Below are 23578 nucleotides of genomic sequence, written 5' to 3' on the forward strand. Positions count from 1 at the left end.
ACACGCGAGGAGGACCTCCTATGACGGCCTCACCTGATTAAACTAGCTTCTGAAATTTACAGATGCGGCAATTTAGAATTTGAATGAAAGGTTTGGCTCTGGCAAACACTATCTGAAAGATTCAAAAGTTTATTTTATATAAAACTATATAGATCAGACCAAAATGAGGGACAAATGAGGAGGAAAGAGGGACAGAGGGAATTGGTTCCAAATCGGGGACAGTCCCCCGAAATCAGGGACAGTTCGGAGCTATGTCATTATGTCATGGCTTATATGGCAATGACAACAAGAAGGCCATTAGTGTTTTATAGAAAAAGTGACCACAATATCCTTCTAGCATCTGTCTTCCATATGCAGCATATTATACATATGATCCTTGATGTTGAAAATAAAAATATGAAGCATAAAAACTTTATTATGTACAGGATCCAAATACATAAGAGAGAGAGAGAGAGAGAGAAATTAGCAAATCTAAATGGCTTAAGTTTAATTCCAGTAATGAAATCATAATTCAAGGAATGCCATCTTCTGAATGCAGATGCACACTCATACTAATGTGTTCAGACACATCCCTGCTGAGCAAAAAAAAAAATGGATGAGAGGAGAGGGGGAGGAAAAAGGAAGGAGGGCCCTGCAAGAGAAGGCCGTCTAAAATTGGACACCCTGAGTAACAGGTCCAGTCCCTTCTGGGAGTCATCAGCTGTTACAAAAGCAGATTCTTGGAGGGTGTTTCATAGGCTCCAAATACCCAGCTGACAGGGCACAGGCTGCAAGCATTAGAAGAAGATATAAATAGGAGCCATTCACTGCAGCACAGAAGTTTACAGAACTTTCTCGGCTGATGGCTGTGATGTTTATTTTAGCCAGTGCAAGGCACTTGCAGTCTGAAGCCGGAAGATCAAGAAGCTGTACTCACTCCCAATGACTCTGCTTAATTCCCTGAAGAATCCAGGTTACTTTTAATTTATCTTGGCTCAACTTCGCTCCTTTTCTTATTCATTCATTGGAAATATACGACCTCAGCTTCAAACATTATCTGACCGTCAGCAATATAATTTGGAAATAACAGAACGTTGTCTCCTTTGACATCTCCTACATCGTTGTTGCGATATGGCTGACAGTCAGTTACCTTTCACTTGTCATTACCCTGCAAACAGAACCAGGGGAGTCCGTGATCCTTTCCGTGATCAGGGTCTGTCATCTCGTCTCCTGGATGATGACTTTGGATTTCCAGAAGATTTAACCATGGACTGGCCTGACTGGGCAAGGCCCAGACTCACTGCCTCCTGGTCGGGTCCTTTGAGATCAGGCCTAGCAAGGACTGCTGGTGTCTCCCCTCCTGGATATAGTGCCCGCTATACAGGATACCCCGAAGGCCGTAATACTGTGTCTGTACCCAGCCAACCCTGGAAGGTGTGTGTTAATGTACAAAGTTTCAAACCAGAGGAGCTGACAGTGAAAACCAGAGATGGATTCGTAGAGGTGTCAGGTGAGTGATGAAGAAAGGAAAATAAATGCTATTACGTTGACGTTTGACAGTCTTTTCTAGCTAATTTACCTTTACAAAATGTGTTATGCTAAAATAAGATCCTAGAAATAATAAATCATGTACAGTTTAATCCCTAAGAACACACATTTGAAACAAGAAAACAGAGTTAAAAGTCTAATGTAAGAGATTAATGTCATTCTTTTGAGACACCATAGGTCTTGTAATTAAGCAAGGAAGCATAAACTTGTTACCATAAATGTCGTGCATGTGGTACAATAATAGGTAGAAATGTAATAGATTTAAGTATATCATAGACATGATGTGACATTTGCCCAGTTTGGCTGTTTTCCAATGTCTATGGTGGTAGGCAGACACCCCCCAGTCAAAAACTGTAGAGGAACATTGAAGGGCAGATTAAAAATCCTGCCCGGTTTGCTTTGCTCTTGCCTATGAAAAGTGGCACCGACAGCATCTGCCTGCATTCCTGTCCCTTCCCCCATTCGCATATTCTTGCTAGGTCAGCAGAGCTAACCTGCAGGTTTATAGCCCACTTGGCAGTACTCAAATGATTTGCAGTACTGAGAGTAATCAGGCCTTTCCTATACATCTAACCTACCACTAAATTGTATGGGCAAAATTAGGGCTGGTGTACACAGTGTTTGAGAAGGAGATGCTTTTGACATTTCTTTCCCTTGCATTCATATTGACATGATGAAGGAATAAAAACAAAGCACAAACCAACTTTACACTAACCTTAAAGGATCTCAAAATCCCCCATACCAGAGCTCTTGGTTTTCTACAGTCCTGGTTTCCTCTGACTGACCATGTGTGCTAAACTTCTGAATTATGAGGGGAACAATAACTGTGGCCAAGTGAGGACAGTACACGTGGCCATAGTGAATGCCACAACATTTTAATATGTAAGAAGATGCGTGACAACCTTGAAGAAAGGGCACAGTCATACAAAACAGATTAGCATTAGGTTAAGTTGTAAATAACCTTGATGGCCTGGAAATTAGGAACCTTTATGTTGTTTCTTTAGCCAATAAAGATATGCCTGGCGCTATTTTATTTTATCAGTGGCTTCAAGTGCTCACACAAAGACTGAAGCCTAGTATACACAATGAGAGTATGGGACGAATGATCAGCCGTTTTTTTTTTTTGCATGCTAGTCTCCATATAGAAAAATGAAGGTGTTACTAAAGTACCAAAATTCTTGCATGACAGAATAACATTTTTTAAGTGATATAATTCATTGTAGTATATTTTTGGATGAAAACTGTACTGTTTAAACGAAAAATGTATGATCTGGTATCGTCCGAAAAATTTCAGACGAAAGCTTCATAGTTTCATAGTTTCATAGTTCGTTAGGTTGAATAAAGACACCAGTCCATCCAGTTCAACCTGAGTGAGTGTCTACAATTGTCCCTATCCCTGTACATTGCACACTCATGTCGGTCCCTGCCCTCAAGGAGCCCATCATCCAAGGTCCCCATTCATATACTAGGGCCAATTTTGGACAGAAGCCAATTAACCTACCTGCATGTCTCTGGAAAGCTGTGTACTGACGATCATATTATCGTACGATTGGTTCAAAAGTGATATCTTTTGTACGATTTTCTGTCCCTTGAGACTAATTCAGACTAATTGTGTGACAACCTTACAATGTATGTGGTGCTACATACAGCAACAGCAAACCTAAGGGACTATCAATTCTGACATATAATCTTGCATTCACTACCAGCTTGCAGCCATGGCTACCGAAATTATCAGTGAACATTTTTGTGAGGTTTGTGATATGTACTAGAGGAATGGTTGCACTATTTTGTCCCGATACCACTTTTTAAAGACAGAGTACAAGTACCGATACTTTTTTCAAGTGCTCGCCGATACTTTTACCAATACTTTTTTAATGTCATATAACATGGCACTAATATGCAGCACTGATGATGCGTGGACTGTGTCAGTAATTTTTTATTTTTAAATTGAAAAAAATAGTAAAAAATTTGTTTTCTTAAAAATGTTCAGTGTTTTTTCGTTCATATAGTAAAAACAAACAAACAAAAAAAAAACCCAGTGGTGATCAAATGCCATCAACAGGAAGCTCAATTTGAAAAAAAACAAATTTCATGTGGGTACAATGTTGCATGACTGTGCAATTACCAGTTAAAGTAGCGCAAGTGCTAAATGCCTTCTAGAGATCAAGTGGTTAAAATGGACTATATGTATTAAATGTATTCAGTTTTTTTTTTTCTTTTTATACATTGTTTGTCTACTTCTATAAACCTTGGAATATGTACATGTATTGTACTTGAAGTAAAAGATTTGTTCGGTGTCTACACAGGGAGTGTTACATGCAAGGCATACAATTCAGTTTCAATTGTACTTTATTCCTAATCTATAGATAGTTTTGTTATTTTATTGCTAAAATCACTTTACTGCTGGGAGGTGTTAGAACATTTCTAGAAGTTCTGTTCTCTAGTTTTTATGGAAGCTCAGCTCTCTGCCAAGGAGTATAGTTAACAAGTTGTGAGGCTAAACCTCACAGGTGATTTTTGGACATTATGCCATCAGCTAAAAATGGAAGCGATTCACTAGTGTGTTCACCACATGATTGTAATGTGTCTGCTAGTGTGCAACTGTGCAAGTCAACACTTGTTCTTCATAAATCACAAGGGATTTCAACAAGCCTCGAGATGATACGACTCATCTACTTCTTTTGTAACTGGCTCATGAAAGGCTATAAAGGGTTACTCACTGACATTTTAGTTATCATTGTTTAATCTGTTTCTGTCATTTATGTGGGGTCAGGGCCAATGTTGGATTCATGGCCTTCCAGTAGAACTTCCATTTGTCTTAATCTCCAGTCCCTATCTTGGCCCTACTCGAAACTGAAACTGCAACTTCAGATACCATCCATTGGTGAAAGCAGCATTCTTCACAAGGCAACCTAGATAGGAGCTTAGGGCCTGGTGGATGTTCATGAAAGCAGTCACATCCGTCAATGTTCCTGTAAACAATGCAAATGAGGCATTTCTTGGTACCTATTGCTATTCTCGTCAATGCCAATCAAAATAATGGGGGTCAAAAGCTGACACTTTGCCTGGGGCCCCTTTATACCTTAATTTGTCTCTGGGTGACAGCTGATATGTCACCAGGATCATACATTTATCACAAAACTCTGTGAGCATCCTTTTGCAGGTAAATTGTTGGACTTAAGCCCAGCCTGCAATGTAAACAGTAGCAGTACAAAAGGGACATGGGGGCCTGTCCATGCTGCTGCATAATATGGCTTAGGAGCAGATTGGGCACTAACTATAAAAAGTAAATTTTCCTTAGACTCAAAAGAATATATTCACTAAAAAAAAAAAAACGTGACTGTGATACTTATTACTGGGGTTGTTATTCTTGTGAAAATACCTTACAGTTCTCATAATCACACTTTTTTTTTTTTTATCAGACAACGGAATTACACTTCACAATTCACAACTAAACATTATGTGATAAATGTTCTAGTAAAACATCAGGAAATTTGAAAAGCATGTTGTTCACTAACTCTTTTAACTGAGTTTAAACAAATAATGACTACAATTAAATTGTTAATGATTAAAAAAGATGGTTGTAGATTTGAATTAACAAATGTCTTTCTAAATTGGGAACATTTGATTAGTCTCTACCCAAGATTAGTGAACTTTCAGCCCTTTCAGAGACTAGAAAAACACCTTTGTCTTAGCCCTTGTACACACGGTCGGACATTTTCCATCGGAATATCCGACCGTGTGTACAAGGGCATAGATGAAGTGTGTTTTATTACTGCTTAGTGGGGCATACTGCTGTTTGGTCTGATCTGGAACAAAGAAATGCCAAATGTACATGTAATTCAAAGCTATTTGAGGCAACACAGGATAGTGCCACCAATTGCTATTCTATACTATTCCTTTAAATGCATTATCATCATAATAATAGAGCCAAAGTCATCATAATAGTGCTAGTTAAATAAGCTAACTATTTTTCAGGTTTGGCTTTGGAAAACAACTTTTTGAATTTAAACTCCCTGGCAGTATGATTATGTCAGATTTTTGATGCTCAAATCGGTACAATGTTTTGCATGGAAATTTGGTGTTTTATATTATAGGCCTGTAATTCTTAGGAATAACACACTAGAGGAAATCTACCCCTAGGAAAGGAAATTCACTCCTGTAAGAGTTATCATGGGAAAAAGTGTCTCCACTAAAGCTTTATCGCCAATCCTTGTTTCCATGACAACCCGAAATTGTCAAAATTCAATTGTCATAGGGACTGAACAGGGGCACAGACTGCAAAACAAGCCTACTGTGCATGCGCGAGGCTCTGCTTCTCTCTCGTATTAGCCCGGCGGCCTGGGAAGGAGGAAGGAGCCGAGCGGTGATGTCAAGGGCCGCAGTGCAGGCTCCCGGAAGTGGGGACATGATACCTGTGAAAGACAAGTATCCTCTCCGCTCTACCTCCCGAAAGGTTCCAAATGTGGCACCAGAGGTGGGGAGGAATCAGATGAGTGGAAGTTCCACTTTTGGGTGGAACTTTGCTTTAAAAAATGTACCTATTCCAATTTATATACAAATTCAACTTACAGTAAAGTGAATGTAAAGTCTTGTTTTTTTTGTTTTTTTTTAAATAACAAACATGTTCTACTTACCTCCACCATGCATTTGGTTTTGCACAGAGCAGCCCAGATCCTCCTCTTCTCGGGTCCCTCTTTGCTGCTCCTGGCCTATGGGCGACTATGATTGGCAGCCATATGAGCCAATGGCGCTGCTGCTGTGTCTCAGCCAACCAGGAGGAGTGTCCCGGACGGCTTAGACACGTGGACATTGCTGGAGAGACAAGGGGTTCAGGTAAGTAATTAGGGGGCGCTGGGGTGGCTGCTACACACAAAAGGTTTTTTAACTTAATGCATAGAATGTATTAAGATAAAAAAACCTTCTTCCTTTACAACCCCTTAAGAACAAACCTATAGAACCTATATTGTTTGTAACCCAGGGACTGCCTGTACTGTAAGGCTTCATGTACACCACAGCTCCTAAACTTGGCATTTTTTTGCCAAAGCTCCTAAACTCAACTCCATAAAAACCTATGCATCCACTTACACATAGGCTTTTAGGATAGTTTAGGAGCAGCTGCGGTTAGGTCAGGTTCAATCTCGCTTTCCTGAAGGCAGAAGAATCACATTCAGGATAGGAAAGTTTTGACGTTTTGACGCAGTGAAATCATTTCAAAATCATGGTAACAATGCGATTTTGGCGCGTTTTCCTGCAGCTGATGATCATAATAGTCTACATGAAGCCTAAATATTGATGCCACAGAATCCCCTACAGTTTATAAGAGAGGCTTGAGTCATGGTCCTGAGTATCAAACAGCAAAACATATCGATATCAAGCCTGGGTTCACACGTTCAGCTTAACTCGCACAATTTCAAACCCACATTTCAGTCCGACTTTGGGAGCAATTCCAGAGACATCTGTGTGGGCTCCTGCACAGATGTCTATTGAAATTGCCCCCTAAGTTGCCAAAATTAGTGCAGGAACTACTTTTGGTAATCGCGCGGTGCCGCAAAGTCGGCGTCGCACCGGTTCAGACGTGCCATTTTGAGCAATAGGCGGCGATTTGACATGTCAAATTGCATGTCAAAATGGCCCGATGTAAACATGGGCTCAGTTCACTGTCCCATGAGCCACAGTTTAAAAGACAGTTGATGGTATCAACAGCACCCAAATTTATAGAAAGACATCAGTCTTGCATTTATAAGCAGTTGATCACTAATGATATATCCAAATTCAAAAGCATAGAGTATAGTAGGTGATTAGAGAGATGTATTTGTATACATGTGTTCATGATACTCAACAACATCTTCGGAGAAAGTGCAAATTTGCTGATGTGTGATGTGAAAAATTGTAGAAGGTGTTTATTTGTTCAGTTTGTAAGACTGCTGTCAAATGAGTCAAATGGCTGTGAAAAAAGGCAAGGCTGATACAGCGACAGCTGTCAATGCTGTTAAGTGCAGTGTCAGTAGGGAATACCTCCATGTTCCCAACATAACCACAGCTGTCTTTCCAGTCCAAGCCAACTTCATCAGTGGTGTCATATGGTACGGTCACTTCAGTTCTAGGTTAATAATAAATGGAAATTAACTTATAATCGGTTATCATGTCTTCCCCTATAAATTCTTTCTAGTGATGTTTTCCACTCATGTATGTTCTACTAAACCAGTTACTGGAGGTATGCATACCTCCCAACTTTTTGAGATGAGAATGAGGGATAGGCATTAGCAAAAGTATCTAGGCATAGGACACCTCCCTGCCACGCTCTCTTAAAGGAGAATTATTCATAAAAATGATTAGTTAAACCCACAAGTGCTTTATATTTACCACTACTATTCCTTTATACTGCCTTTTGAAATTTAAAATGCAACAATTTAGACGTTGGATGAAATGTTTAGCACCGGGAGACACTTTTTGAAAGATAAAAAGTGCATTTTATAATCAACTATTTAAATCAGACTAAAATGAGGAACAAATGAGGCGTAAAGAGGGACAGATTAGGGACAGTCCCTTGAAATCAGAGACAGTTGGGAGCTATGGGGCTGGAAATCTGCAAAAGCCTGAATGGGGAACCTTTGCTTTCTGTCCATGCAGTTACAATACATATTAGGGTGGGCTCAGGTCCCAGAGCATGCGACCCGAGCCCACCCAGGTGTGTTAGAACAGCGATCCTCAATCCAGCCAATTAGAAGCGGATGTGAGAGCGATTGGAGGAAATGCAAGCCACTACCACCATGGAGAGCAGGAGAACGAGAGACCGCTGACCAGGGGTGATGGAAAACAGGAGAAGCGAAAGTCCACCACCACCGAGCAGGGGGAAGCCGCCGGTGATGGGGTAAGTGTTACCAACTGACTGGCGGTCGGGGGGTGTCATGCTGTTTGCTACTCAGGCTCTGTTGGAGCATATATGCATACATGCACTGAAAAGAAACATTCTTACAAGGGAGTAGAATAAAGTGAGCAGAGGGATAACGTATCTCTTAGCTGCTTATACTCTATTATCCAATACACAACTTGGGGTGTATTCTTGACAAAGCTGTAATAGTGCTTGATTTTAGGTTTAGGATCTAGTTGTTGTGTCTGGCATGTTCACAAGACTGGCTGCACACAATTAAAAATACTGTGGCAGATGAAAATATTCACTTTAAGTGTGCACATTTCCATACAACTGTCTGCCTGGAATTCAGTATTAAGATTTGCTACCCTAGGCCATAGGCTTAATGGCCTTTGCACAAATCAGAACATTCACTCTGGTGTGGAATATTAAATAGAAAGCTACTAGCTATACTTTATATGATAGGAGCTGTACTAAAAATGTACTTGTGTGAATAAGGCCCTAATGTTTTTCATATGATGACATATTTTTGCTAATTAAAAACTTGAATTGTTAAACAGAATTGAACCATAGGGTTGCTATATATTGGTCTTCAAACAGCTTACTCAAAGCGGAGTTCCACCCAAAAGTGAAACTTCCGCTTTAAACACTCCTTGCCCCCTGACATGCCACATTTGGCATGTGGTTTTTTTTTTGGGGGGGGGGGGGAGTGTGTACCCTTTTTTCGTGGAACTTCCTGTCCCACTTACTTCTTCCAATCAATGGCCGCCTAGGCAACTCCTCCTCTCACCCTAGGCGCTTCCCTTCCTGCCAGCAATCTTCTGGGACACAACTCAGGTCTGGGCTATGGGAGAGCGCAGCACGACTCGCGCATGCGCAGTGTGTGCCTGGCCGTGAAGCCGTAAGTTGTCACAGCTGGGTGCCCACAGTTACCATGCCAGAGGAGGAGAAGAGGGGGAGAGGAGCTAGCCTCCGGGCGGCCACATCGCTGGACCATGGGGCAGGTAAGTGTCGGTTTATTAAAAGTCAGCAGCTATGCTTTTTGTAGCTGCTGACTTTTAATAAACTAAAAAACGGGTGGAACTCCGCTTTAACATTTATTTCTTGCATGTAGGCTGTAGCTAGCCTTACTGGCACTAACATGTAGCTTAAGCTCCAGAAATTCTGAAATGTGGGAAGTACAGCATACTGTGCAGAGATAACTAAAAGCCCAGAGGGTCGAGTTTTGGCTTGGCCTCCTAATATAAAATTAGAGCAAACAAAACTGCAGCACAAATTAAATATATGCCAACAGCAAGCAATCAAGTTTAATCTTGAAGTAGGAAATGTATTGGGTTACTATGAGTAATGGGTATCATAGATAACATAACTTTTCTCCTGTTTTTTGCTAATCGAGTTGACTGTGTAATATTTCGGTGGTATTCTCTGATCAAAATCTAAGAGTTTAACCACTTGCTTACTGGGCACTTAAACCCCCCTCCTGCCCAGACCAATTTTCAGCTTTCAGCGCTGATGCACTTTGAATGACAATTGCGCGGTCATACAACACTGTACCCAAATGAAATTTTTATCATTTTTTTCCCACAAATAGAGCTTTCTTTTGGTGGTATTTAATTACAGCTGGGAGTTTTATTTTTTGCTAAACAAACAAAAAAATATGCAAAATAAAAAAATAAAAATAAATCATGTTTAATAGTTTGTTATAAAATTTTGCAAACAGGTCATTTTTTGCCTTCATTGAAGTGCGCTGATGAGGCGGCACTGGTGGGCAGTGATAGGCTGCACTGGTGGGCACTGATAGGCTGCACTGGTGGGCATTGATAGGCATAGTTAAGGCGGCACTAATAGGCACAGATAAGGTGGCACCGATAGGCACAGATAAGGCAGTACTGATGGGCACAGATAAGGCGGCACTGATGGGCACAGATAAGGTGGCACGGATGGGTGGCACTAAGGGGCACTGATAGGTACCACTGATAAATGGGACTGATGGGCACTGATAGGTGGCACTGATAGGTGGCTCTGATAGGTGGCACTGCTGGGCACTGATGGGTGGCACTGATGGGCACTGATGGGCACTGGTAGATGACACTGATGGGCACGGATATGTGGCACTGGGGTGCAGCACCGTTGTTGAGGCAGATTGTGGGCACTGATGGATGGCACTGATGGGTGGCACTATGGGCACTGATGGGTGGCACTGTTGGCACTGATGGGTGGCACTATGGGCACTGATGGGTGGCACTGATGGGGGGCACTTTTTTATTTCTGAGGTGGCACTGGCAGGGGGCAGGTGGGCACTGGTAAGCTGGCCGTGATCGGGACTGATGTCCTGACCACGGCCGCCGGTGATCGGCTCTTTTTTTTTCTCCTTGCGCTGTCAGCGCGAGGAGGAAAAATAGCCGATTACCGGCTCCGTTGTATCACATGATCAGCTGTCATTGGCTGACAGCTGATCACGTGGTAAGGGGTCGGGATCGACCCCTTGCTCTGATCTGTGATCAGGCGAGTCTCATAGACTCGCTGATCACAGAGCGCACCGCGCGTGCCCCTCAGGGGACGATGTCAATAGACGTCGTCCCGGCAAAGGAGGTCCACGCTGTAGCCATCATTTGGCTATAGCGCGAATGTCTAGTGGTTAATGAAAAGACAAATACTCTAGTTAAAATATACAGTAGGTAAACACAACCTACATAAACATATGTTTCCCCTTAGCATAGCTGCTAGAATTTTGATGCTGAACAAGAGTCAGCCAATCATACATGATTTTATCTCAGAGGGCCCTGATTTCTTCATTATATAATTTCTCCTTAATTACGGTAGTCTCTAAAATACTGTTTGCAGTTAAAAGACTGGCTTCACAAAACACTTTTACTGACAGTTTACATGAACTAAAACAAAGACAATGATTGCATTTAACATTTAAAATCCGATTTTTTATTTATAGTAAAGGGTTACAGATTAAAATTACAATGCAGGGAAACCAAAATCTTAATTCTCCACTTTTCTGGCTAATTTGAACACATTTCAAGCCCTACTCAAGGAAACCAGAAAAGATATTACGAGCAGGGCCCTCTGATTCCCCCTGTATTGAATTGTATTGTAACTGTACTGTCTGCCTTCATGTTGTAAAGCGCTGCGCAACTGTTGGCGCTATATAAATCCATTTTAATAATAATAATATTACTAGGCCCTCCGTAGGCTAAACCCCACACATTCAGATATTAAGTAAAAATATGTACAGTGCTGTGAAAAAGTATTTGCCCCTTCCTGATTTATTTATTTATTTATTTTTTTAACATTTCTCACACTTAAATGATTCAGATCATCAAACAAATTTTAATATTACACAAAGATAACATGACTAAATCCAAGATGCAGTTTTTAAATTATTCTTTCATTTATTAAAGCTGTTCAAACCTGCCTGACCATATGTGAAAAAGTAATTGCCCATGCTGAATCGTGAATGAACTGTGATTAACCACAATTTTTTGAAAAGCTGAGTTAAATTGCACTTGCCACACCCAGGCCTGATTACTGCCAGACCTGTTGAATCAATAAATCACATAAATATAAGCTGTCTGACAAAGTGAAGCACGCTAACAGATCAGAAAAAGCCACACGTCATTCCACAAGCTAAAAAAAATTCAAGAACAGATTAGAAACAAAGTAATGTATATGAATCCCATCTAAGAAGGGTTTCAAAGCCATTTATAAGGCTTTGGAACTCCAGTGAACCACAGGGAGAGCCATTATTCACAAATAGAGATAACTTTTAACAGTGGTGAACCTTCCCAGGAGTGGCCCGGCCTACAAAAATTACTCGAAGAGCATGACGACCACTCATTCAGGAGGTCATAAAAGAACCCAGTACAACATCTAAAGAACTGCAGGCCTCACTTGCCTCAGGTAAGATCAGTGTTCATGAGTCAACAATAAGAAAGAGACTGGGCAAAAATGGCATCCATGGAAGAGTTCCAAGGCCAAAGCCACTGCTGAACAAAAAGAACACAAAGAGAGTTATTTACTAAAGGCAAATCCACTTTGCACTACAAGTGTAAAGAAAGTGCACTTGAAATTGCACTGAAAGTGCACTTGGAAGTGCAGTTGCTGTAAATCTGAGGGGTAGATCTGAAATGGGGGGAAGCTCTGCTGATTTTATCATCCAATTATGTGCTAAAATGCTGTTTTTTATTTTCCTTGCATGTCCCCCTCGGATCTGCAATGACTGCACTTCCAAGTACACTTTCAGTGCAATTTCAAGTGCACTTTGCAATTGTAGTTTGCACTTGTAGTGCAAAGTGGATTTGCCTTTCGTAAATAACCCCCATAGCTTCATCTCACATTTACCCCAAAAAAAATCTTGATTATCCCCAAGACTTTCAAGCAAATATTCTGTGGACTGATTAGGCAAAAATGTAACTTTTTGGAAGGTGTGGCATAAAACGAATACAGCATTTAATAACAAGAACATCATACCAACAGTCAGACATAGTGGTGGTAGCGTGATGGTCTGGCTTTGCAGCTTCAGGATCTGGACGATTTACCATAATTGATGGAACCATGAATTCTGAGCTCTACCAGAAAATTCTTAGACCTCTTTCACAATGAGGCATTTTTCAGGCGATACAGCGCTAAAAATAGCGCTTGCATAGCGCCTGAAAAAAGCCTCAGCTGCAAACCCTGAGTGCTTTCACACTGGCGCGCTGCGCTGGCAGGAGGTCACAAAAAGTCTTTCCAGCAGCTTCCTTGCAGCGGTGTAGGAGCAGTGAATACACGGCTCCTACTCTGCTCCTCCACCGATCCTGCCCATTGAAAACAATGGGGCAGCGTCGTTATACCGCCGGCAAAGCGCCGCTGCAGCAGCTTTTTGCGGGTGGATTTAACCCCTTTTCGGTTGCTAGCGGGAGGTTAAAACCATCCCACTAGCGGCCGAATAGCTCTGCTAAAACACCGGTAAAGTGTCGCTAAAAATAGCCCCACTAAAAATAGCGCCGATTTACCGCTGATGCCCTGGGCGGCTCAGTGTGAAAGGGGTCTAAAGGAGAATGTCTGGCCATCAGTTCAGTTCGTGGGTTATGCAGCAGGTCCACCTCCAAATGGTTCAAACAAAGCAAAATTTAGGTTTTGGAGTGGCCTAGTCAAAGCCCGGACCTAAATACAATTGAGATGCTGTATTATGATCTTACATTCATGCTGGAAAACCCTCCAATGTGGCTGAATTAAAACAATTCTGCAAAGATGAGTGTACCAAAATAGCTCCACAGCAATGTGAAAGACTCATTGCCAGTTATAGCAAACAATTTATTGCAGTTGTTGTCACCAAGGGTGGCACAACTAGTTATTAGATTTAGGGGTCAATTACTTTTTCCCATAAAGTTACGTAGGTTTGGACGGCTTTTTTCGCCTTAATATATGAAACCATCATTTAAAAACTGCATTTTGCATTTACTCGGGTTATCTTTGTGTAATAATACAATTTGTTTGATGATCTGAATCAGAAAGAGGGCTAATACTTTTTCACAGCATTGTATATAGCAGTGATGGCGAACTTTGGCACCCCAGTTGTTTTGGAACTACATGTCCCATGATGCTCCACTACACTGCAGAGTGCTAGAGCATCATGGGAAATGTAGTTACAAAACATCTGGGGTGCCAAGGTTCGCCATCACTGGTATATAGTATATACTGAATATAGTGTGTATATATGTATATATATATATATATATATATATATATATGCACTATATTACCAAAAGTATTGGGATGCCTGCCTTTACTCGCACATGAACTTTAATGGCATCCCAGTTTTAGTTTGTAGGGTTCAATATTGAATTGGCCCACCCTTTGCAGCTGCAGTATGACAGCTTCAACTCTTCTGGGAAGGCTGTCCACAAGGTTTAGGAGTGTGTCTATGGGAATGTTTGATCATTTTTCTAAAAGCGCATTTGTGAGGTTGGGAACTGATGTGGATGAGAAGGTCTGGCTCACAGTCTCCACTCTAATTCATTCCAAAGGTGTTCTATCGGGTTGAGGTCAGGACTCTGTGCAGGTCAGTCAAGTTCCTCCACCCCAAACATGCTCATCCATGTCTTTATGGACCTTGGTTTGTGCACCGGTGCGCAGTCATGTTGGAACAGGAAGGGACCATCCCCAAACTGTTCCCAACAAAGTTGGAAACATGAAATTGTCCAAAATGTCTTGGTAGGCTGACACCTTAAGAGTTCCCTTCACTGGAACTAAGGGGCCAAGCCAAACCCTTGAAAAACAACCCCACACTATAATCCCTCTGGAAGAATGGTCAAACATTCCCATAGACACACTCCTAAACCTTGTGGACAGCCTTCCCAGAAGAGTTTAAGCTGTTATAGCTGCAAAGAGTGGGCCAACTCAATATTGATCCCAACAGACTGAGACTGGGATGCCATTAAATGTCATGTGCGTGTAAAGGCAGGTGTCACAATACTTTTGGTAATATAGTGTATATATAGTTATGTTATGCATTTTTAGGCATTTATATTTTTGTACTGTGGCAATAAACCCATCCAAATACAAAGACAATAAATAAATACAACCTCCATATAGATAAGGGCTAGGGAATGTAGAAACTTTAATCAAACAGAATCAGTCATGGTTCACCTAAGTGTAGGAGTATTAAGTGCCTAGTGCTTTATGTACAATTGTTATACCTTATACCACACCATCTGCCAAGGATAAAGGAATACAATCCCACACAATTGGATGCAAAACAATGCTATGCAAATACTGGAATAATGCAATGAAAAACAAAGAACACTCACATAGTGAAGTATTAATAGAATAAAATGCAGTGTCTTATGAAAGTAATTTATGCAGGTGATTGGAACAAAATGTGTTTCATAATACAATAGACTGTGGTGGTTGAAAATGTCTGGGGCCCATAGCCCGGAGTCTCTGCAGGGGTCCCCAAGGGGTGGGGAGGCTCTTTGAGGACCCTGATGTAACTGGGGGGCTCTCTGGGGACCCTGATGCAGGGGGGGGGGGCTCTCTGGGGACTCTGGGGACCCTGATTTAAGGGGCAGGCTCTCTGGGGACCCTGATTTAAGGGGGAGGCTCTCTGGAGACCCTGATGTAACTGGGGTGCTCTCTGTGGACCCTGATGCAGGGAGGAGGCTCTCTGGGGACCCTGATTTAAGGGGGAGGCTCTCTGGGGACCCTGATTTAAGGGGGAGGCTCTCTGGAGACCCTGATGTAACTGGGGTGCTCTCTGTGGACCCTGATGCAGGGGGGAGGCTCTCGGGGGATCCTGATGTAACTGGGGTGCTCTCTGGGGACCCTGATGCAGGAGGGAGGCTCGCTGGGGACCCTTATTTAAGGGCGATGCTCTCTGGGGACCCTGATTTAAGGGGAAGGCTCTCTGGGAACCCTGATATAAGTGGGGGGGGGGCTCTCTGGGGACCCTGATATAAATGAGCGGGGGCTCTCTGGGGACATGTATAGACACACACACATTATATACATGTGTATGTCCGCCCAAGCATATGACTTTCTTTACTATGGGCTCTAGCCCCAGATCTTTTGTAGACCTAGCAACGCCCCTGCTTAAAGGAAACATATTTGTAACATAGGTAACATATCCATAATGTTCATGTAATTTGCCAGAAAGTCCCTGGCAGCTTGGCCTGTAAGAATAAAGTTGTATTAAACCTAAAAGCGAACATTTACTATATTATAGCTTACCAATTCTTAGATGTGATGGCTGCATACGTTTTCTTTTAAAGGCATTCAGGCATTCTTTTTTTTTTTTTTTTTTTCACCTGGTGATCTGGCCAGTAAGTCTGTTGTTTTGCAACAGAACAAACTGTCCTGGAAATGTATCGGTTAAAAGTTTTGAGAGAAATCATTTACCACTGACAGAGGTGCTAACAATGATCAGCTTTTATTTATTCATGTAAGGCTAGGTTCAGTGCTGGGACATGGTCATCTAGTGCCAAGGCCAAAGATGCCAAACTGTGACCCCCCCTCCCCCATTCATGATGTGCAAGCTTAGGGGATCCTACACTCAGCAGGCACTCACTTGTTAAAGTCACTGCTGCTGCCACTACTCCTGTCAGCCTTGGAAGAGAAAAAAGGTGCTCCATCCCTACAGTAAGCCATTGCACTGCGGTGAACTGCCCCTCCCGCCCACCCCCTGTCTGGGCCCTGGTTAAGTTCACGCCTATTCAATTGTTGTGGCTCGCGTTTACGTAGGCACAGCTGCCCATTCTTTTGAATGGGCTGCTTTTCCATGTGGAAATTGCAGGAAAAAGACCCCTGCACCTTTTTAAAATTGCCGCAGCACAGAAATCGCGTGGTTCTTCACTCTCGCACCATGCAATTTCCCGAACTGGAAAACGTGCAGCATTTGCAGATGCGTGGGGTTGCCTGTGAATGACTTAGAGTGTGGGAATGTATGTAAACCTATCTCAAAATGTAAACTGTTTTGGTAACTGCAGTGTGAGCTAGAGTTTGGCTTTACTTTGTTAGTGTATCAAAATCTGCTAGTCCATCTAATACTCCCCTCCCCCCAGAATGAAAATGCTGCTGTCCAAAGGTGCCCCTGTTCTCCTTCATCCAGAGTATATCACTCTAATACAGGAGGTGTGTTACTTGCCAGATCACCAGCTGAAAACAGAGGTGGTAAAAGCCAAAAAAAAAAAATGTATGCAGCCACCACATTTAATGATCGGTAAGTTGCAATATATTAAATTTTTGCATTTGGGTTTAAAACAGCCAATAAAGTCATATTTTTTTCTGTTCAATTAGTGGGTTGAAGGAAAAAATCATCCAGTTCCTCCATCCACACATTCACTCTTCTCATTGTGCTACTGTGTTCTGATGATGGAGAACCAATGATCGGTGGTTGCACAATGATCAGACTAGTTGTACAGACTTCTTTACAATCAGGGAGCCCTTATATGGATCAAAATGTGTGGAGTCTTTGCTGAACTGGCTATATTTCGATCCATCTATGGCCAACCTAATACCACGTTAATTCTGAAGCTTCATCATGAAATAAAAATGGATAAAAATCCACAGACATTAAATATGCAACTGATCTGGTTCTTTATGGTTGCATTAAGTAACGTTTTCATGCTTTTTAGGCCTGTTCAGGTCACTGGCTGGCATTCCCTGGTTGAGAGATTTATCACTGTTGCGTCTTCTGAAACAGACCAACTCTTCTCCTGTAGGACACAAATATACGAGTACACACAATGTAAATTTGCTTATTTGTAGGAAATTAATTTATTAAAGACATTGGTTTTGTATGCAACATATGTACATATGTAGCATAATGCAGTAATGCAAGTCAACTTGGTATCAACCTCTTGTAATCCTCTTTACAGTAACTCTCAGACTGGGAGAAGGAGGGGCCGCACTGGAGACTATGCATGTACTGAGAAGAAAAATGCTAAAAGAAAGGGTAGTGTGAGCAGTGGGATAGACTCATCAGTATGCTTCGTGGGGCAGGAAAGTGACTAGGCTGTATTGCTCTAACTGCAGAAGAGGAAAGGCAAGTTCCAATTCTGGCTGAACTTTCTGGTTTAGGGGTTTTGCCAGGATCAGGACTGGTTGGATAGATAAACAGATCTCTTATATGTATTTAAACAGCTTTGTTAGCCTAGAGCAGCTGACTTCAAACTGTGGCCCTGGGAACAGATGTGGCCCTTTGATTGCCTTTATCCAGCCCTTGAGGCATTATTTCTACCAATGACACCAACAATGGGGCATCATTTCTGCCACTGATACCAACAACGGGGCACTATTCCTTCCACTGACACCAATGGTGGGACATAATTCCTTCCACTGACAACAAAAATGGAGCACTATTCCTCCCAACAACACCAGATTGGACATTGTTTACTCTCACCGGGCACAGTTTGGCACCCCTACAGTCTGAAGAACTGTAAACTGGCCCTTTCATTAAAAAGGTTAGAGACCCCTGGCATAGTGTTTGGTGTTAAAGTGGTTGTAAACCATTCCATATACCCAGTGAAGTGACTGGCCTCAGGTGATACACAAAGATGAAACAAATCCTGCTACATAAGATGTACAGTAGCGGTTTATTTGCAGTCTTCTCTTCTCTACATCTGTTCAAAGTCTATCATTTATAAAGCTTGTCTGAGGCCGCGTACACACGCGCGGACTGTTCGCCCAACTTTGTCCGCTGAACAGTGTTTCAGCGGACAGTCCGCTCGTGTGTGGGCTTCAGCGGACAGTTTCAGCGGACAGTCTGACGAACAAAGTTTTTCGGAATTTCCGTAAAACTGTCCGCTGAAACTTGGTTTGAGCGGACAGTCCGCTCGTGTGTACGCGGCCTGAGAGTTCAGACAAAAAGGGGGCAGGGAGCTGAAACTACACTCTGAGAGTTTTGAGAGCTGATTGGAGGGAATGGACACACCCCCCTTCACACAGCGCACAGGAACAGAGCTGAGGCTGCCAATCAGCTGGAGGTCCCTCCCTGTCACCATTTTTTCTCTTGGTGTCAGGAAAACTTGCCAGAAGTGATTCATGCTGATAGAGGAATGAAGCAGCAGACAGAAATGACACTTTGTGCTCTTAATTGAGGCAAGAACACACTATAGAGGGAATATGATTTGTTCATATTTCATGCCTGAGGTTTACAACCACTTTACATTTTAAAATAGCTATGCTAATATAGTGCAATTGTACATTGCAATCTGCTATGTATTTAATGAGCCCATGTCTCCGTGTAGGTTTGATGAATGACTGACTGTGGGGGAAAGGCATTGTTTTGTAGCTGTTTACTTTTATAGGGAACAAATTTTATTCACTCACAAGTAGATTTCCTCAGCATGCTGAAGCATGTTAATGGAAGTAAAGCAGTTTTATTTCACAGTTTTTTCATTTTTTTTTTACTTTAGTTTTCTTGCATATTAATTTCAGTTTACTCGCATCTCTAATTATTCAAATGTGTTTTCCTAAATTTTTATTTATTTACATGTGTTAAAATCAGTTGCATTTTGTTTTCAAAAACAAATCCAACAAAAATGTCACACTGCATGTACAACACAGTTAAATGTATGTAGAAGTACCGTAAGTGTTTGTTAACCATATTCACTTTAACATTTCTAAACATTATATTTATTTGATTCAAAACTGGAAACATTTGCAAAATTTGCTGGTCTTGTAAATGAGACGTTATATGCAAATAGTCAGTAGGGCCAGCTTTGCACTGCCTGAGCAGCCAAACGGGAACACACAAAAGGGAACACAAGAGGGCGCCAGACTAAGTGTAGCACGTAGAACAAATGGGTTTATTAAAAGCCAAATGGCAACTGCATAAAGGATTATATAGGCAGGCATATTAAGAGGTCTGTGTAACTGAGTTTCCTGAGGTCGTAAGGAAGCCCCCCGTTACATCGGCCATAGACCTCTTCATATGTCTACTTATTTTATCCTTTATGTAAGTAGTCATTTGGCTTTTAATAAATCCATTTGTTCTACCTGCTACCCAGTCTGTCGCCCCCTAGTGTTTTCCTACAGAGTTTGCTTTTCTTTATGGGAAGCTGCCACTGAGGCTGCACAGCCATATATATATATATATATATATATATATATATATCCTCCAGGACTTTTCCAAAGCCTCTCCAATCCTATGGAATGCCCTACCTCAATCTGTCTGCCTATCTCCTACTTTATTAGCTTTTAGACGATCCCTGAAAACCCTTCTCTTCAGAGAAGCCTACCCTACGCACACCTAACTGTATTTTCATTTTCTCCACCAGCTCATCTCCCATAGTTATTACCTTTTGCTTCAACTTGACCCTCCCTTCTAGATTGTAAATTCTAACGGGCAGGGCCCTCTGATCCCTCCTGTATTGATTTGTATTGTAATTGTACTGTCTGCACTCATATTGTAAAGTGATGCGCAAACTGTTGGCGCTATATAAATCCTGAATAATAATAATGATATATATATATAAATATATATATATATATATATATATATATATATATGGACTTATCTCATTTGGACTTTAACTGATAGGTTTGTAATTTGTGCGTACCATTAGAGCATATTGGTCTTTCCTGCACCATTCAATATTCTTTTTCTAATAAATGCACAGCATAATGCTGAACTGACATTCCCTCTGTGTGTGAATGACAGCTTCATAGATATAAATTGAACAAAACAATATAAAGTTGGCGCACAAATGACTGGACTCTTTAAGAGCGCTTGGCTATCTCGTGGGATGTTCGTTTATTTAAATAAATGTCCTGTAGATGGTCTCAATGTGCGGCTGTTAACCCATTATGGACTTGGCAAAAAATGGATGCAGCAGAAAAAACGATCAAAAACAGCGCATCAAAGGGACTAGTGGATTGATGTGAAAAAGACTTTAAAATGTCATTTATTAAATGTAAACAATGAACACAGACATCTGATCCCTGCAGGATCTAAAACACATAAAAAACACCAATCATAAAACGGACAGAGGTTTGATAATGAAAAGCTCCTCAGATCTCTCAATTAAAACTTTGGAAAGGTGAAAACCAAAGACCAATGTGTACAGCTATCGAATGCCTAATGAATGCAATCAATCATCTGAAAGAACCCAGAGCGTTGTATGAAAAGTCAGTGTAAACGAATGGAACAACGTTCCTAGGGACACTCACTTCATAGGTGTTCAATGGGCTGCAGAGCTGATGAGTCCAGTCTGATGACCGAGGGGGAGGTGTTTATTTCAGCTCCATCTGAAGCGTTCGGCTTGGAGGCAGAGGTGTAGTGCTGCACGCTGGGTGGTAAGGATCAAGCTTAGTCACCAGATGATATCAGCTGTACACATAGGCAGCTTAGAGAATGCTGCACTGCTTGCAGCGCCGCTTGTCCGAGCGGCTGTGGATCACATGAGAGGCTTGTCACGTGGAAGGCTGTGAAGGGGAAGGTTGCTATGCCGACTCTCCTGCTTACATGTTTCGCGCTCCTGCGCTTTGTCAAAGCTGATATCATCTGGTGACTAAGCTTGATCCTTACCACCCAGCGTGCAGCACTACACCTCTGCCTCCAAGCCGAACGCTTCAGATGGAGCTGAAATAAACACCTCCCCCTCGGTCATCAGACTGGACTCATCAGCTCTGCAGCCCATTGAACACCTATGAAGTGAGTGTCCCTAGGAACGTTGTTCCATTCGTTTACACTGACTTTTCATACAACGCTCTGGGTTCTTTCAGATGATTGATTGCATTCATTAGGCATTCGATAGCTGTACACATTGGTCTTTGGTTTTCACCTTTCCAAAGTTTTAATTGAGAGATCTGAGGAGCTTTTCATTATCAAACCTCTGTCCGTTTTATGATTGGTGTTTTTTATGTGTTTTAGATCCTGCAGGGATCAGATGTCTTTGTTCATTGTTTACATTTAATAAATGACATTTTAAAGTCTTTTTCACATCAATCCACTAGTCCCTTTGATGCGCTGTTTTAGATATAAATTGAGCATGTCTCTCGCTAAATATTACCAACGCACTGCTAACGTTAAACTTCTAGACTTTTTAGTCCTTACAAGACCATTGCTTCAAGCCAGATTCCTGTACATTTTTCTAAAGGCCTTTTGCACGTCAACATAATCATTTATTGATGTTTATGCACAAAAGCTTGCTGCCAGAAAGAGCCTGGGCAAATGTTCCATAAAGACCTTGCGTATAGGCGTGTACAGGTGCATACATGTATGTAAATCAGAGCAAACTAAATTCTAACCATAAATGCATTTTTTGGATAAATTGTACCTACTGTAATGCACACGTGCCAGGTACAAAAGAAACCTGCTTTAGGGTCAGTTTACACCATGAATTGCACATGAACACAATGGGGGTTATATACTAAAGGCAAATCCCCTTTGCACTACAAGTGCAAACTACAAGTGCAAAGTGCACTTGAAATTACACTGAAAGTGCACTTGGAATTTCAGTCGCTGTAGATCCGAGGGGGCCATGCAAGGAAAATAAAACATGTTTTTTTGCATTTTAGCTTGCACATGATTGGATGATAAAATCAGCAGAGCTTCCACTCATTTCAGATCTACCCCTCTGATTTCCAATGCACTTTCAGTGCAATTTCAAGTACACTTTGCACTTGTAGTTTGCAATTGTAGTGCAAAGTGGATTTGCATTTCGTAAATAACCCCCACTGTGCATTCCTGTGCAATTCACGTACAAACAGGGTGCAGTGTGATTTCAGTCCATTCTGCTCTCCTCCTTGGCATCACTACGGCTTTTCCTTCCCCTCTATGGTGGGCAGCACTTCCTGACTTGTGGCATGTTCCCCTGCTCTCCATTTAAGTCTCGCGGCGGCCGTACGTCTCCTCCCTCCTCCTCCTAGGCCAATTGGAATGCTTCTACTTTCGGCCAATTGGGAAACGTGTCTCAGAGCCGTGCTTCCTGATTAGCGGAGAGGTGATTCAGTGTGAGAATAGTGAATATTCATTCGCTCTTCTAGCACATCCGGGTGGGCTCTGAGTGCAATGCTCTGCGCCCGGAATCCACTCTATTTTGAAGCCTATTAGAGCCTCTGGCTATAATCAGGTGCTTCAAAAAAACACCCCCCACCACTGTAATTCATGTGCCCAACGTCCTGAAAGGGGTCGGACGCATGAATAGGGTGTGGCAGCGGTAAGGATAGGGGAGGCAGCGACCGTACACCTTTATGGGATGGACCGCCCCTGGTGACCGCCATGATTGTCTATCACATCGGTCGCATGATCGGAAAGCTCCCAGATCCCTAGTAGCAATTGGGAGCTTTCCTTTAGGCGCCGGTAACTGTGCCAGGAGTGCGCGCTCTCGGCACATGTTTGTTAACATTTTGGTACGCAAATATGGGGCCTCTCAGCGTCAAGGCCCACCTGCAAAGAGGCCGCATATTTGTTGCGTTGTCGACACTACTAACAGGATAATGTTGTCAGTAACAATGAGCACCAAGTTATGGCCTCATGCACACTGGATGTTTTGCTAACTTTCCTAGACACCTTTCTTCCTGGCAGCAGAGTTTTGTCAGAAAAAAAACACTTCACACTTGTAAACTCATGTAACGCGTTTAGGCACATTTAGGCGCATCAAGCACTTGGGTGTTAATTCATTTCATTGGCCAGAATAATAATTGATTCTGGCCATTGAAATGCATCAACACTAAATCACTAAA

General features: G+C 42.0%; 1 protein-coding gene across 1 annotated transcript in view; it reads left to right on the top strand.

Annotated features, from left to right (window-relative positions):
• Window positions 1–681: 681 nt before the first annotated feature.
• The window catches only part of HSPB8 (heat shock protein family B (small) member 8), an 80959-nt gene continuing 58062 nt past the window's right edge, over window positions 682–23578 (top strand). Inside the window, exon 1 of the mRNA XM_077462078.1 lies at window positions 682–1489. Coding sequence (XP_077318204.1) covers window positions 1111–1489 — 379 coding nt within the window. The 5' untranslated portion in view covers window positions 682–1110. The remainder of the gene's footprint in view (window positions 1490–23578) is intronic.

This window comes from Lithobates pipiens, unplaced genomic scaffold (genome assembly GCF_037356315.1).
Source record: "Lithobates pipiens isolate NorthernLeopardFrog02 unplaced genomic scaffold, aLitPip1_a1.2 Scaffold_3, whole genome shotgun sequence".
Taxonomy (NCBI): Eukaryota; Metazoa; Chordata; class Amphibia; order Anura; family Ranidae; genus Lithobates; species Lithobates pipiens.